Source organism: Hakea prostrata, chromosome 3 (genome assembly GCF_041222555.1).
Source record: "Hakea prostrata isolate BN-2017 chromosome 3, UWA_Hpros_2, whole genome shotgun sequence".
NCBI lineage: Eukaryota > Viridiplantae > Streptophyta > Magnoliopsida > Proteales > Proteaceae > Hakea > Hakea prostrata.
In genome coordinates this window covers 5,866,445-5,880,004 of record NC_142602.1, presented here as the reverse complement: position 1 = coordinate 5,880,004, position 13,560 = coordinate 5,866,445, and the positions used below count along the sequence as shown (strand labels likewise).

The window sequence follows — 13,560 nt, the reverse complement described above, 5'->3', positions numbered from 1 at the left end:
ATTGTTGGTAGCACTTTACAGAATGTAATATTTTCACATGCAATGTGCTTTGTATAGTCATTTGTGTTGACTTGGGTTTGTCTAAGGTAGTTAACCTATGGGCTTAGCTACATGTAGCCCAATATAGGAAGAGAGATCTTTAACAGGTGATGGGCTTTCCTATCAACCTTCTTAATTTGTCAAGTAATATGTGGACCTACTAAGACTGCAATTATGCCTAATTTGGGTAAGCATCAACTGTTCTTTTCACAACAACCAAAAAAAAAAAAAAAAAATCAACTGTTCACTATTCTTATCAGCAATGCCCATTAATTGTTAACTCTGGCTGTTAGATGAGAAGAGAGCAGGCAAGATCAACTAAGAAGATCAGGGCACCAGACGATTGTCTCGTCCAAATTTTATGAATTTTGGTGCAGAGTTCTTGATCTCTTGATTGTGGTTGCATATTCAAATGATTTGTCATGTTGACTGTGTGATTGAATTCTGAAAGTAAAAAAATGACCGAAAATCATACACCCAAATCACAGGCACATCAGCATGTAGGAAAGACGTAGGGTTCATGTACTAAGCAATATGAAAAGAATTCTGTAAAAGCAGTAGCTTTGCATGGAAATGTCTTTTGGGAGATAGCTTTCTTGTTTTGTGCCAAACATCTCTTCTGTAACATTTTAGTTAACAACAAAGAAGTTTACTATAATCAGCAATAAATGCAGAGTCTCAGATTGCAGTGTACATAAAGAAACGCTTAGGTATGGAACCTTTCATTTCTAAGGATCAAAAGAATGGCATTCCCAGATTAAACTGGGAACAGAATGCAAGAGTCTCCCAGTAGAGAACAGTCCATTGAAACTTATGGCAAGAAAAGGAAACTTCTCTGCACTGCCCTGAGCTAATGAATGAGCTGTTCATAAGCTAGCTTATTTGCACATACTGATCTCTCAAAATGATTTCAAGGCACTTTTTGATTGAGCATGCCATGCGGATTATAAACTTTGAGATTACTAAGTAGAGAGAGTGGACAAGCTATTGCAGATTCCTACTTTGTATCCAATTCCTTTTTCTTGGTTGTTTCTTTTAAATGTTTATTTTCTAGCTTTGTTAACACCCGTAGTTTTAATCCTGGCCTTATTTTGCTACTCTTCGTTTTACATGTTTCCCATTTTCCTCCCTACTAATAAAAATGTTGAGTGAGTTTGTATGATGGTATAGATTTGCAGTCGGAGCTATTATTTGCATGTCACTAGATGCTAGAGCTTCCCAGTCAAAAGTTCTTCTGTAGATAATGGATGATCCATTTTGGCTTCACTAACACTTATTTACAGTAATTCATATTCCATTACCATAAGAAATTATTTTGTTTTGATTCTTTTACTCAAAAAGAAAAAAGAAAACAAATTTGTCTGATTCCAGAATCACCATCTGCTATGAAATCTGCCCGTAAAAATAATTACAATTTCATGTTTTGCACGTTATAGTTCAAAATCATAACTTACAAATGAAAATAAGGAAAGCAACCTAAGCTGATATCAAGCATCGGCTGGAGCCTGTGAGGTTTTATAGCAGCAATCTGGAGAACTTGTCTCCATCAAAGCATTAAGAAACAAGTAGAGACTGACAAGCAGAAGAAGACACAAACGTATCCTTGAAGCAGCCTGCTAATACTGATCTATCGAACTTGCTCTCCCCACTAGATTCGCAAAACTTGATAATAGCTGCGAATTGAGAAAACATAATAATCAAATCCACCCAAACAAGTAAATAAAAAATGTTTTTTCTTCCATTAGCATTTGTCGAAGACATGTTTTAGTCAGAACCTAACCCTGCAAGGATTATATAACTCATCAAGAAATCCAAACCACAAATGACAGATGTGCTTTAATACTGTAGCAACAATTGTACACTGCCCATTTTCGCGTTTCTGCTTAATTGACTAATTGCCCCCAAAAAGAATTAGAAAATAGGGACTTCGAAAGACTACACACACATACCTGTTAAGAGAAGTTTTCCTTTACCAAACGAATCAAAACCCTTTTTTTGTAGCTTCCTTCACCTCCGAAACCGGAGATTTGTCTGCCATTGAAAGGCAATAATCTGCAATTTCTCTGAACTTGGGCACACTTCTAAGATCGACCTTGGTTCCATCTTTCAAAGTAATAATAATATCACCCCATTCTCCAATGAAACGAGGCACCACTTGAACATTCTTTATCACTTTGTAAGAAAAATCACTTCGGTCTTGGCCCGTTAGACCTGATATAACTGTGACTCTCAAATTGGTGAACCTGTATCTGAGAAAGAAAGCCCTTGAAACCGCCGCTATTGTAAGAGGTAACCAGAGAAGAGTGAAACCCAGAAGAAGGTTAGCGAGGAGATCTCCATAGTGAGCTCCACCGTCGAAGAATATGGTTTCCTCAGTGGGTTTGGAAGGCGTCTTGAGGGTAGGCTTGTTGGTTGGAGAGGAGACGAAGAGTTTAGTGCTGGTTCTGATAGTTGCAGAGGTGGGTTTAGAAGGGAACGAAGTTGGGGTTAGTTTACAGGATACTTTAGTGGGGAATTGCAGGGTTGGATTGGTAGAGGAACGGTGGGAGAGCACAGGAGTCGAAGCCATGGGTTTATCTCATCTGTATGAGCAGTTCGGTGGTTGAAGAAGTGAAACTTTTCTCTCTCTTCCTCCACCTCCATTCATCCACTGCTCACACAAAGCCGTTAGATTAGAATATTTTATTTGGTTTCGATCTAAAGCCCATCTAGTTCGTACTTTACTGGGCTTGGTTCCAAGAAAACAGAAAGATTTCTGAAATCAGAGGTCAAATATGGGCTGGGCCTCAATCTTTGAGATTTGGGCAGCAAAAGATAATTCTGAAGCCCAATACAGTAAGGCTTATTAACATGAACTTTTTTTTTTTTGGATAAAAATTTGAAAAAACCAGAAGACCTAGACGATAACAAAGAGGAATCAACCATAAACATCAGTGAGATGCTCTAGCAAGACCGAGTCAAAGAGAGACAACGAGCTCTCTTAAAATCAGCTAGGATATTAGAAGTCCCAAGAACATACTTGAAATAAAGAAAATTAGAAGTAGGAACTAAGGTAACAATCTCTTGAACAAGACTCTGTAACACATATAATCTAAGAAGAGGGGAAGCCTTGGAGGGCATGCAATCCGAGTTTATTTGCAAATTTGAAAAATCCAAATACCACCCTAGTAACAATCCATTTTTCACAGCTTCAAGCTTTATAGCTGTAGTCGAATTACCATGTCCCTCTTTGCATTGTACTGCATCCCAAGTAATTCATCTCTTGCCTCCTTTGTTTGTCATGCTATCCCACAAGCCGTTCCAAACATTTGGAAACAATCCACATCCTTCCTTGCATTTTGTACAAGAGTTGGCAAGATTCTCCCCTCATTAACCAAAGCATTTAAATGATGTTGAATGTAGATGAGCCCAATTGTCTGTGTACTTGATCATCAATCCTGAATTTAATCAATTTCAATCAGTGAACTCAAATTAAGGCTAGGGTTAATGGAGGTCAAATTTCCAATTATAAGTAAATAGTCTAGTCAAAAAATTCAAATCTTCCGAGGGGTGAAGAGAGGAATAAGCAGTTGTTTCATTTAATAAGGTGTGTTGTTAGTTGTTACTCCTAAACCATTTGCTTTCCAGTTTCTTCTGATCAGTCATTTCAAAGAAAAAACATTTATTAACTTCTCCTCCAGTCATCCCCCAAGAAATTTTTTTTTTTTCTTTTTTCTTGTCACTGTGCATGGTGAAGAAGAAAAGCTTCTATATGTTACCATATAGAGTTCATGTTAATTCATGTAAAATAGCACCTAGGAAGAATTCTATTGGTATATATGAATTCCAACATAAAGTGAATTGGAACAGAAATATTTAAATCTTCAAAAGTTGTTATTCTCTATTTTAAGCTCTATCTCACAATAAAATTTTGAATTAAGTGTTTAAGCAACTTTCCTCGCATTTAACTTGACATGTACATGTGCATCCAATAAATTTTGGTCCCATTCAAATTCATTTTCATGTCTTATCATAGTACATGACGAGATAAGCTTTTCCCTATCATTTTATGTAGATCTGAACCTGTTTGATTGGGGCATATCTATGCTTTAATGCTAAGAGGTTTGTTTCGTAGTCAATTCAAAATACCAAATCAGCCCCACCACCCTCCTAATCCACCCACCCACTCCCCCCTCCCCTGCTGAAAATTTTTCTTTTATTGGGTCTGGGGGTGAATAAGAAGAAGAAGAAGTGACAGAGTTGACAAAGAGGTCTTCCATGTGGGAATGGAGGGCGGCTAGGTTTTAAAGAAAAATGTATAATACAGCAACAAATCCAGGTTAGTTCACAACCCAAGATCTTCTTGTCATAAGAATCACAAACATGCCGGTGATTGGTTGATTCCATTTCATAATTGTCCCATTCTTATATATCTACTATATTTTTTTAAGTTTATGATCAAATAGTCCATCTGGCCACTATAGGGTAGTTACCATCTATTTGACTTGTTAATTTATATCATTAGTTAAGTAATTAATTAATCAAATAACTTCTTCTTTAGGACTTTATTAACTTTGGGATTGGAGAATCCTATGTCCCAAGTAGTCTTTCCCAACCATCAAACATTATTTTATAGCTCAACTCTCCCATATGCTGGCTGCTGGTTTCTCAGATCAGTACTTAACCCTCCTCCATATGTCACTGAAAACAACATTTCTGAATCTCTTTCTTCCATGTGCTCCCCAAATGGACAGGCTTAACGGTTACAGCAGACACCATTTTAATTGTTAATTAACAACCATAAACTACTGGGTTCCAGCGCCTCATTGTCAACTACCATAACATGCAAATCCAGGTTCTTCTTATAAGAAATGAAACCCAGATAAAGAGGAAAAACAAAACCCAGGTTCAAATTTGTGGTTTCCCGCACGATGAAGCAATGAAAAGTGACTAGGGTTTCGAGGGAAATCTATAACTGGTGAGGCAAGCTAGCTTGTAATGCTAGCATAATTAACCAGCAACTGCTCGGCTTTTAATTTTGGGCATCTGGGCGGGTTAACTTTGATGCTTTTGCAGTGTGTGTTTTGTTTCAAGTTTCATTAATTCTTGAGCACTGACGCAAGCAAGGCTGATGTGTCAACCCCATGGTGGTTTGGCCCATAGCTATCAGATTCAGAGTCAGTGCCATTAGTGCATGTACATCAAAACGATAGAAATCTGTGAAACAAACTAGAGACTGACTACTGAAAAGAGTTCTCTTCACGCATTATGAGATACAACCAGTGGGTTAGTCAGAGGCTACTGAAAAGATTCTTTTCAGGCACTAAGGTCCTACAGTGAAACGCTTCTCCACTCTTCTCTGCATCAATTCCCTGTAACAGCAGAAACTGAGATCCTTATTCCTTCATTAGTGGATGGTTATGGACTGTGGAACTTTAGCAGCTCCACTATTCCAAGTCCCAAGGCAAGGAGGGGGATTCTTCTTTCATGGGCAATTGTTCACAAAACCTGGATTTACTTGTAATAATAAGACCCAGAACTTTAATCAATATTTGCATGATACATGAATATGGTTCTGTGTAAACAGAGGCTCAAGCTATTTAAATGCAAGATGGGAGTTGATGGAAGTTTTTATTGTTTTGTAAGAGTCGGGCCCATTTCATCATCTCCTTGGGTTACTTTGAATTTGTACGTGCTTTCTGGTTTCCTTTTCCTATTGGGAGATGATCTCTATGTCGATTCTGGATAGGCTTGTGTAGTGGTGAATGAAATCATATAGATCGACGTCATGGATACTCTGTAGTGTTTGAATACAGAGAAAGAAGAAGAGGTCAGAGGAGTGGAAAAGAAACATGGATGGATGACAGTGGGTCACATGTAGCGAACCCTTATCGAGAAAGGGCCTTTTGATCGATCAGTATAAACGTAAAGAGGAGATGATGGGTACCTTCTCTTGTATGTTTAGCAGAAGTTTAATTACTAACGTCTCTTTCACGAGAGCGACCGTTTCCAACCCACCCTTGTTTTCTTCCCGTCTTTCTGTTTGTCTCCTTTCCTTCTAGGAATGCGTGAATCGATTCTCTCTCTTTCTCTCTCGATCGACACCGTTCTCCACAGATTAAAAATGTCATCTTGGATCCGCACTCAATCTCGGATGGAAGCCCTAATCGAGGTGGGGGGTTTGGAGCTAGCAGATTTGGTTCACCAATTAATTAACGACTAATAAACTGTCTTACCTCATTAAGAACTTTCTTCGAACGGCTTGCAGACATAAAACATTGAATTGGGAATTGGAAGAAAAGATGGGACACCCCAGACATCAAAACCAATGCAGAAATTTTAAAATCAATGACATATGAGTAATAGAGAAAGATCCGTAAAAGACAGAGATAAAAAATTCTTTCTTTATTTCACTGACCATTAGCAAATTGAAGCCAATCACTACCACAAGTAATCTTATATTAGATTGCCTCCATGATCCACCCTAACAAACATCTCTTAAATATCGGGAAAGAAAATGGGTTTAATCTTTCAGCTCATCCGAAATTTAAGTTGATTTACCTGCTTTTAACTTTTTTCTTTCTATTCTATACAACCATTTAAAAGACTTTCCAAGACATTTCAGTCCAAGATCGATAAATTGGCCATGCATAACAAATATTTGTACTTCATTCATTTCACGGCCAAAAGCGGGAGCCGCAAATGCAAATTGGGTCCCTGTCGATTGTGACAACAAATTCATCAAGGGAAATGGTGCTGCTCCGGCTGCCACGGCCATAATCCTGGCTGATCGTCAATGCTGCAGAACATGTTGCAGAAGCTCTCATCTTGAACAGTTGGCTCTATCTTCTGGCAATGGAGTTCTGACCTTGATGGGTTTTGGAGGAATTGGGTCATTGTCACTGGCCTCATAGATGATGGAAAAAGTTGTCTGTTCGGATGGGAAGATAGAGTACTGTCGATTGCTGGTGTTCTTGAGATATCTAAGTTGATATCAGAGCTGTTCTCACTCCTATTACTGCAAGAACCCTCAGTTTCTTTATTTAGATTGATTAATTCAGTCGGTTCTCTGCTTCTCAGAGCCAATATCTGCACCCCAAAATGGATTAACTAAATCATTGATAGTGGAAAAAGAGATAAAACCCTACTCAACTTTGAACTGACAATCATGTCCATTCTCAATCATTTGAACCCAATAAAGATTTCAGCCTTGTTACTCAAAGCCATATCCATGACTGATCTTTCCGTTAGATCAAACATGATGACCAATCAATCCAATCCCATATAATTAGGACTTGATTTGGTGGGGCAAGAAATCACAGAAACTAATTAAAGTTCATAAAAATATATATATAAAGAAGAAAGAAGAAAATAGTAGATGTAGTATTTATTTTCAAGGAAGCACAAGAGATGTTATCCATGACTGATCTTTCCGTTAGATCAAACATGATGACCAATCAATCCAATCCCATATAATTAGGACTTGATTTGGTGGGGCAAGAAATCACAGAAACTAATTAAAGTTCATAAAAATATATATATAAAGAAGAAAGAAGAAAATAGTAGATGTAGTATTTATTTTCAAGGAAGCACAAGAGATGTTCTACAGTTTTGGGTCCAGACGGGGTTAGAAGACCTTGAATTTCTCCCCATAGTTCTTAACCCCCCCCCCCCCCCCCCCCCCCAAAAAAAAAAAAAAAAAGAAAAGAAAAAGAAAAATATTTCTCTCTTATTTGTGTTAAGTATATAGATGGAATTTCCTGAAATAATTCTAGTGCAGTCATTTCAGAAATTTGGAGTTGAAAGCATACCTCAGCTTGAAGTTTCTTGTTCTGGGTTTGAAGGGCTTCGTTATCAGCTTTAATTGCTTCGAATTGTCTTTTGAGTAGATCGTAGTCTTTCTCCAATTGTTTGGTCTTCCACCTAGCCCTTCTGTTCTGAAACCATATAGCAATCTGTCTTGGTTGCAGACCAAGAGCCCTTGCAAGCTGCATTTTCCTCTCAGGCTCAAGCTTGTTACCCAATTCAAAGTTCTTCTCTAGTGTCTTCACTTGTTCCATGTTAAGCCTCCTCTTTTTCTCTCCCACCTGTGACCCATCATCAGATAAATCATCTTCTCCATTTGTTTCTTCACAGACGTCGACACCTGAGAATGACATGGATCTCCTCCCTAGAAACGAAGCAACACCTGCACCACCATAAACAACTGATACCATTAAGGATTTTAGCCTTTATATAAGGAAACGATAATAAAGATAACATTTTACGAGAGAGATACCATGGAAATCTTGAGGTGAGCACGAGGGAAGAACTGGGTTCATAGTGGAAGGAGGCTGGTGCTCTTCTTCATGTTGAGTTTGTAACAAGAAATTGGCAGGGAAGAAGGCCATCCCATTGCAACTCATAGCTCAAGCTCGTTCTATCTGAATGAAGATTTCTGGAGATGAACTGACTTTCATGGGGAAAGGGAGATAAGGAGAAAGATGCTGAGACAGAGAGACGATTGAAAGCTGGCTCTAGAGAGGTAGAGAGAGATTTCGAGTGACAGATGAAATAGGGAGAGATGTAATATATTATATATCACTGGGGAACTAAAAATTAAATAAAGGAGTCGTAGAAAATAGTGCGGCATTAGTGAAAAATTAAAAAAAAGGGTGCAGAGAATATTATGCAGTGGAAAGTTTGTAAGCTTTTCAGAGTTCAAAAACTTGCAGTAATTTCTTTAGATTCACAAATTTTATCCACATCAAACACGTTGCAAATGCAGATATAAGCGTTGTTTCATTGAAGTTCCACTGATTTTGGTCCAGAAAATGCACTATTGTTTCCAAATTTTAATGGAAATTATTGTTCACTTGCATACCTAAATAACCAACTGATACTAACAAAAAATCGTTCATTGTTTATATTCTTTGTAGTCTCTTTTTTCAGTAGTGAGCACTCCTTGTTTCAATTTCTAGTTGAGAATTTTGAATTTGAGCTTCATTTCTTAGAAAATCATTAAATAGCTCAATATTTTACTTTGGGTTTTAATGACTATGGTATTATATAAATGGGTGAAAAAGAGAAAAGGGTTGGCTCTATCTTTAGGTTTTGAGGTGGAGAGAGAGAGAAGGAAGAGGCAGGAATCTAGGGATGGTCCAATGGGGTTGCAGGGTTTGCTACCTAACCCACCTACAGGTATCGTGCATCAGGAGGGCTCTTTCCCATCCATTATCCTTTCAGGCATTCAGCAATAAAAAGTTCCTCACCTTATAGTAGCCCTACCGACCTGGTCTTTTTTTGTCTTTGTGCTCTTGTGTCCATTTACATCACCACACTCTCCTTTCTGCCCCTTTCGTCCTCCCAACTCCTCTCATGGCTACATCATCATCATCATCAACTCTCTTTCTCTGTCTCTGCTTCCTGCTTAATTCTCAGATCCTTCAAGCAGTCTTCAATCTGAACAATTCTCCAAGTTATCCTCTACACACAGTATTACAAAGTAAAGAAAGAAAAGGTATTCCTGTGTTTCTGTTTTACAACCATCAAAACCTGCGGCCTTAACCTATTTGTTTGGCTTGTTTTTCTTTTCTAGTGCCATCACTTTCCAATTATATATGTATTTTTAATAGACCCACATACATATGTTTACATTCATTTATCCTGGAATGCATAAATATCCTGATCAAAGCGACTTGTTCTTCCATCCTCTTAATCCTTTCTATGTGATTAATAGCTGGATTTCTCACTCTTATGCTTGAAGTCAAAACTATCAAATCCTTCTATCTACACAGATAAAGTCTCCTAGCTTTTGATTGACAAATGACAAGGTAGCTTCTTTCAACAAAAAAGTATTAGCTTATGCACATAGGGACAAGCCAGAAGAGGGTGAAATTAATGATTTACTAACATGATTTTAATACATTCCTTTAATGGGTAATACATTGATAGATTCTCACTGCATGATAATCCCAAATTAAAAACATCTAGCTCCTCTTTTTATAGTAGATGGCCAAAGGTCAACTCTATTCATAAAATTTTGAAATGAGATTAGTTTTTGCTGAACATCCTGTAAGGAAGAGTATATTCAATACCATTAAGAGGAATGTCAAATACAAAAGCCAGCAACTCCGGGTGAAACCATGTGCAATTTTCTTAAAATCTCTTTTTGGGTTGGATGGCTTACAGGTGTGTGATCTCTGGACAAGATCTCTCATCTCTTCCATTGGCTATAAACTAATAAGTGTTTCTGTCAGATTCTTGTTTTGGTTATATTTGCCCTTATTATCAGATTTTGGTTTTGGTTATATTTGTTGATCTCTAACCAATTAATCCTCTTTTAATGATAGGTTTCACTACAGACCAAAACAAATTTAGATAATCAGAATAACATATGAATTGGCAAAGAAAGATTTGAAGAATCCATGGATAGAAGCTGCATTTACTGACCTGGACTATACTAGAAAGATGCATTGAATCATAAATACAGCAAGTGGTTTGCTCCTGCAAAGCCCATTTCCTGTTTTTCTCTCAATTTTCAACAGAGAATGAGATAGAGAGGACTTACTATAATAAGAAAATGACAGAACAAGACAAGCATACCAGCAGGGTTCTAAGAGGATTAATTATGATCCAAAAAATGACAATTCTTATCCATCCTAACAAAAACCTTACTTTGGGTTGAATCTTAAACTAGAAAGGATGATATGCAGTGGTAATTAAAGAAGTCATATCTAAGGGAGTGATATAGAGAAATCACTAGTTGTCTTCCTTCTATTCTATATTGGTGTTGGAGTGTATCTTAGGGAAGATGTGGGATCCAAAGAGGGAAGAGAAATTTTTTTTTTTTTTCGAAAAAAAAATTCTCAAGAATGTGGTTGTGGATCCCACATGATACTTTAATCTGAGCAAACCAAGAGCCCACATGGCTTTATTAGTTGGAAATTTAAGGGCATCGATCCCCATCCTCTGTGGAATAGGGTGGATCCACCATGTTCTTCTTTAGCTCTGAAGCTCTTCTTATCAGTACCAGTTCTCTCTCTCTCTCTCTCTCTCTCACATGACCCAAAAATAAAGGCAAAATACCACTGAGTGAATCTTCTCATCCACATGCCAAGAGCTCTGCGGTGTTCAGCTTGAATAGATCCCCCATGTGCATGGTTGACGTCACTGTGCTTCTCAATCTCTCTCTGGTCCCCTGGGGGTCACCTGTGGGTCATCTGTGGGGGTGCTTGTTAGTCACGTCAACTACTCTTTTCTTCTCTTTTCTTCTCTTCTCTTCTCTTCTCTTCTCTTGTTTAGCTTCCAATTCCATATCATTACAGTTACTTTGATTGTCTTTGTATGTCTTTTCTCACATCAGTAGCTATATGCATGGCATGAATGAGCCGATCTAGCTAATCATTTAGTTAACAGAGAGCTGGTGATTGATCAGGATCGTTCATTGGTTGTTGGGTAGGACTTTTCAAATTCAATGCTTCATTCATTCAAGTTCTGGGGTGGAGAGGATTTCAGGTCTCGTAACCAGACACTTGTCTGGGTCTCTGGGGGCATGGGTTTGGCAGATTTTGGTCTAAACACAATTTGGTTTTTTTTGGGCACGGCTACTTCTAACCTTAATTCCTCTTCATATGATCTCCACTCTCCACCCCACCCACCGCCTAGCTAGCTAGCGTGCTGTGCTGTGCTGTGTGCTGTGCTGTGTGCTGTGCTGTGTGCTGTGCTCTGCTCTGCTGTGCTGTGCTGTTGTTACAAGCTTGTCATGAACATGATTGGTTACTCATCAGGAACATTCAGATATCTCTCTCTCTCCCCCCAGCCCACACCCAAAACCGTCGCAGTCTATTCTGAATCTTGCCGATTCCCAAGTGAACCAATAAGCTGTAATAGTCCACCAAAATATTCTACTCAATAAAAAAATTAATAATAATAATAGTTCACCAAAAAAAAGAATCGACCTGTAAGCCTGTAATACACATTTTGTTTTATAAATCAGCCATTAAATATTTTTATCATATTTACTAGATTAATGACCAGGTCAATAATTTGTTGTTAAACGAAAATTAATTTGTATAAAAGGAAGACACTGATTTTGTTTTCTAAATGTTTAGATGGTTGAACCGATGTCACAAAAAAATTCATTTTCATATAATCTAAAATAAGAAAAATATCGGTGTGGATATATAAAAGATCAATACAATTATTTGATCAATGTTCCCCTCGAGCTAGAGAACACACAAACAACAACTAGGCAAATTAGATAATTTGTGTCTGCCCCCAAAAATATTGGGAGGCCGGCTGACAATACAATCTTAGAGCACGGTTTTAAGGGACGGCGGGCGGTGCGTCCTCAAAATATCGATTTTTGCTACATGCCATACCGCACACCCCATTGCACCCCCCCCCCCCCCCCCCCCCCCCCAAGGCGAAGGAAAAGTGGCTATCATTTTCTACATTATACACCCATTGCATTATGGAAGTAGCTCAGTAACTAGTTAGGACTGTCAACATGGAGAGTTGTTCGATATAAAGCAGAACCAAGATCAAATTTGTGGGTTTCATTGTGCTTAAATTAGAAATAAAAATTCAATTTGATCTTGCGGTCTTAATTGTTGAGTTATTTGTGCGGTACCCAAGTTATGTTCAAATTAAATTGACAATATTGATTAAATTAATGTATCAATGGAAAGCCTAATAAAAACTGGTTTTTTTTTTTTTTAATATCTATATTTTAGTAAATGAAAAACCAAGAACAAATCCATAAAGGAAATGATAGATAATCAATTGTTAAGAGATACCGATTAAGGGACCAAACCGATAGAAGTGACAAAAGAAAAAATTTTCATTTTAGACCTTTATCTCCCTCATTCTCAGAATGTCTTAAACCTAACAATCTATGTACTACTCCTTATAAAGTCATAACTAAATTGGTGGCTAATTGATTAAAATTCATTTTGAGTTCCATTATTAGTCAAACTTAGAGTGCTTTTATTTCTAATCGAGCCATTTCAAATAACATTTATCCATTTATCTTACTCATGAGTACCTACACTTTATGCTCAAATCCAAATCATGGTCCCGTTCGTATATCTCCGGACCTTCACTTTCATTTAATGTAATCGCTTTCATGTTTTGGCAAAAGAAGAAATTTCGGTATGAGCATGGGCCCTACGTGATTGAGACTCAGAGCTTCATAGGGCTTCCTATACTTGGGCCCTTTATTTTCAGGTTTAGGAATTGATTTCATGAACTAGTTAGTCAACAAGTCCAAGCCCAAGTGGTAGCTTCCAATATTTAATGCTTTTCACCTCACTAGAAATGTCAAATTCTTGCTGAGGAACCTTGGCCGTTTATATGGCCCACTAAGGTTTAGTCCCTCATGGGCTATTTTGGAAATATAGGAAGGCTGATCCTGGGCTTAAAATTTCCAGCTTAGCCCAGGTTCCGTCCATTCGAAGTGGTGGGCTCCCATAGTGGCCGGTATCAAATGATGATTAATGCAGGCCATGAAAGTTGACTCGAATCATGTCAAGCCCATCTCCTGCTATCTTTTATTAATGG

At 37.8% G+C, this 13,560-nt stretch overlaps 2 protein-coding genes across 2 annotated transcripts; both read right to left on the bottom strand.

Annotated features, from left to right (window-relative positions):
* Positions 1 to 702: 702 nt before the first annotated feature.
* On the bottom strand, positions 703 to 2,657 carry LOC149020341 (NAD(P)-linked oxidoreductase superfamily protein). The gene is made up of 2 exons (XM_089148449.1): positions 1,989 to 2,657; positions 703 to 1,712 (listed from the first exon to the last, which is right to left on the bottom strand). The coding sequence occupies exon 1, from the start codon at positions 2,606 to 2,608 to the stop codon at positions 2,021 to 2,023; it is 588 nt and encodes a 195-aa protein (XP_089004575.1). The 5' UTR covers positions 2,609 to 2,657; the 3' UTR covers positions 703 to 1,712; positions 1,989 to 2,020.
* A 3,762-nt stretch (positions 2,658 to 6,419) lies between these two features.
* On the bottom strand, positions 6,420 to 8,567 carry LOC149020340 (homeobox-leucine zipper protein ATHB-13-like). Its single transcript, XM_089146914.1, has 3 exons — positions 8,297 to 8,567; positions 7,830 to 8,206; positions 6,420 to 7,107 (listed from the first exon to the last, which is right to left on the bottom strand). The coding sequence occupies exons 1-3, from the start codon at positions 8,421 to 8,423 to the stop codon at positions 6,760 to 6,762; spliced, it is 852 nt and encodes a 283-aa protein (XP_089003040.1). The 5' UTR covers positions 8,424 to 8,567; the 3' UTR covers positions 6,420 to 6,759.
* Between the last annotated feature and the right edge of the window lie 4,993 nt (positions 8,568 to 13,560).

Coding starts and splice junctions, on each gene's coding strand:
- LOC149020341 (XM_089148449.1), bottom strand. CDS start 2,608: ATGGCTTCGACTCCTGTGCTCTCCCACCGTTCCTCTACCAATCCAACC.
- LOC149020340 (XM_089146914.1), bottom strand. CDS start 8,423: ATGAGTTGCAATGGGATGGCCTTCTTCCCTGCCAATTTCTTGTTACAA. Junction 8,207..8,296: donor CTCACCTCAAGATTTCCATG/GTATCTCTCTCG, acceptor ATGGTGGTGCAG/GTGTTGCTTCGTTTCTAGGG. Junction 7,108..7,829: donor ACAAGAAACTTCAAGCTGAG/GTATGCTTTCAA, acceptor TTTGGGGTGCAG/ATATTGGCTCTGAGAAGCAG.